The sequence below is a fragment of the Cebus imitator genome, unplaced genomic scaffold, assembly GCF_001604975.1.
Source record: "Cebus imitator isolate Cc_AM_T3 unplaced genomic scaffold, Cebus_imitator-1.0 Scaffold843, whole genome shotgun sequence".
Classification (NCBI taxonomy): domain Eukaryota; kingdom Metazoa; phylum Chordata; class Mammalia; order Primates; family Cebidae; genus Cebus; species Cebus imitator.
The window spans coordinates 8,923-11,698 of record NW_016108158.1 but is presented as its reverse complement, the minus strand read 5'-3'; the positions used below and the strand labels follow the sequence as shown (position 1 = coordinate 11,698).

Here is a 2,776-nt window from a genome sequence, read left to right as displayed (position 1 = left end):
TGTCTGTTATTAATTTTGTCTTCTTTTTCTTAGTTAACATTTCCTTTGCCTGTCATGTTGGCATTTCAAAAGTTTTGAATTTTGGAGCATTTTGGATTTTGGAGCTTTGGACGGGGGCTGCTAAACCTGTACTCAGGGCTCAGTCTGTCATCTCTGTGGCTACCCTTGAGCTGGGAGTGGGGAGTGGGCTCAGCAGAGTTGAGTCTCGCCGTGTCGGTCTGCTCTGAAAACTGGCTGTTTTCCTGCAGTTGGTAGCTGGGTTCTGAGTTCCAAAAAAGTTCATTCTCATACCTTTTCCTATTTTTTGTAAGTTGATATTTATGGAGGGCTAGAATTTGGAGCTCTTTTCTCTGCCATTTTTGCTGACACCACTCCAAATACAGTTTTATTCTGGTTTATCAGATTGTTCCAAATTTTTTCTCTCATTATAATACATATGCGAATAAAGGAAGCAGTTTTATTCAGCATGGTTGGAAATGTAGTCAAAAAAGCTTTTTAGTGTCTTGCTTGGTTTCAGATTTACTTATGTTAAAGCTTTGCAATGGTATTTGATTGGTCTAAAACATCACAGAAACGGATGAAAGAAAGGGAGCAAGAGTCTCCCCCGTCCGTCATTCGTGCTGCAGACCAGGAGCGGCGGCAGCGTGCAGATGCGTGCAGATGCACGCCTTCCTGATTGCTCAGGGCGCGCGCTGACACACAGCGCCACTTCACGTAAGATTACTCTTCCTGCCGCACGCTACTCTCAGCATCTAGACAATGAGAACAGAGCATGCTTCGTACTGAAGTGGCACAAACACGAGGGTTGGTGACGGACACGCCCGCCGGTTGTCTCTCGATGTCCAGAATCATTGTGTCCTGGCATCAAAGCATGGTCATGGATTTTCTCACTTGAGATTGTCGACACTTTCTGTCCTTGATCATCTCAGGATGGAACGATCCCAGAGATTAGAGTTCGGGATGACGTGGTCAGTGTCTGTATCACACAGAGGTGACAGTGGACGCCCACAGAGCTGTGCTGAGTGTGGGGTATCTGGGGAACCCTGGAAGGAACTGTGCTGAGTGTGGGGCGTCTGGGGGAGCCCTGGCCCTGGGGTGCAACTGTTCTGACTGTGGTACGTCTGGGGGAGCCCCGGACATAGGGAAGCTGTGCCGAGTGTGGGGCGTCAGGGGGAGTCCCAGGTGGGGAAGCTGTGCTGAATGTGGGGCATCTGGGGGAGCCCCAACTTTGGGACTCAGTTCCCCTGCTTTGTGCAGGCCTCGGGGAGTGGGACTGGCCTCCTCAGTGGACCAGACGTCCACATATGAGCCACCTCACAAGGCTAGTGTTCCTGGTGGCTGCCCTTGGGTTTGTTTGCTGATACATTCTCGCATTTTGCTGCGACACCTTGTAACTGCCTTTGTTGGAAACAAGGTCCACTTCGAGCCCACTCTCCTCGGTGTAGAGGGCCGCCATGGCAAGGTGGGTGTGTTCTGACAGCATGAGATATTTTCCCTCAATGGGAAAGTGGGCGTTTGGAACGTTTAAGTTTCTTGATCACATGTGTCTCCTTGTGGATATGGTAGGAAAAGGGTAAGTTGAATTTTAACCTGCTAAGACATAGCAGAACAGAATCTTCCAGAACTTTAATTTTTGAGCCAGTCCTAGTGGGATTGTGTGCATCGCCGAGGTGGTGTGTCACCCGGCTGTTGCTCACCGACTGTCCTGGGTGGGTCCCTCTTCAGCGTCATTCCAGTGGGAGCAACAAGACCCACTGCCCCACAGTCACACCAAACTGCTCCCCTCAGAGACCTTGCAGGCAGCTTCCTTCTCGGGGTCTGCATGGGCTGGAGCGGACGGCTGGTTTGAGAGATGCTGATGAGTTTGCCTTTCCTTGCAGACCACACCACCCCAGAGCCAGGTGCACCGAGGCCTCAGCCAAGCAGAGCCTGGTCATGGACGCGGACGACGAGGCGGTCCTGAACCTCATTGCAGAGTGCGAGTGGGACCTCGGCAGGCCTCCCGCGAGCATGAGCTCCAGCCAGAAGGAGCGCGAGGCCTACTCTTGTGGTTCCCAAGGTGCGCTGTTCACCTGCCTGCCTGGAGGCCAGCGGGGCCACCGGCTGTGGGATGTAGTTGTCACTGGCTTGGAGGGCACAGTTGCACTTTTTATGGGACTTAGCTGTGAGGGTGGGATCTTCCTGACGTGTGTGTGCTTGCCAGTGCCAGCCATTGGCCTGCAGAGTTACAGAAGGAAAACGTTACTGTATTTGAGTATAGTCATAGTGTGCGATGATTTAATTGTATCCTTCTGAGATCACGAGAAGAGGCAAACTGCCTAAATAGTCCAGGAGCCGAGTGTCCTGTGGCTATGGGGGCTGACATCAGCGGCAGCCGCCAGGGGCATCGCCTCTTAGCTCGTAGGAAACCCCGAGCACAGCTGCCATGTGTACATCCAGACCCCAACCCGGTGTCGCGGGAACGCAATTTGGGGCACGGAGGCTTCATGTGCATCACTCAGCAATGCCACCTTCCACTTGGGCACGGAGGCTTCACATGCATCACTCAGCGATGCCACCTTCCACTCGGGTGCAGAGGCTTCACGTGCATCACTGAGCAATGCCACCTTCCACTCGGGCACAGAGGCTTCACGTGCATCACTCAGCGATGCCACCGTCCACTCAGGCACACAGGCTTCACGTGCATCACTCAGCAATGAGGCCTTCCACTTGGGCATGGAGGCTTCACATGCATCACTGAGCAATGACGCCTTCCACTTGGGCATGGAGGCTTCAC

The 2,776-nt window shown here is 52.9% G+C and overlaps 1 protein-coding gene across 1 annotated transcript in view; it reads left to right on the top strand.

Annotated features, from left to right (window-relative positions):
- Positions 1-2,776, top strand: part of CEP72 (centrosomal protein 72) — a gene marked incomplete at its 3' end in the record, with an annotated part of 34,112 nt that overhangs the window by 22,916 nt on the left and 8,420 nt on the right. The window contains exon 5 of the mRNA XM_017520502.2: positions 1,881-2,059. Within this exon, the coding sequence (XP_017375991.2) occupies positions 1,881-2,059 (179 nt within the window). The remainder of the gene's footprint in view (positions 1-1,880; positions 2,060-2,776) is intronic.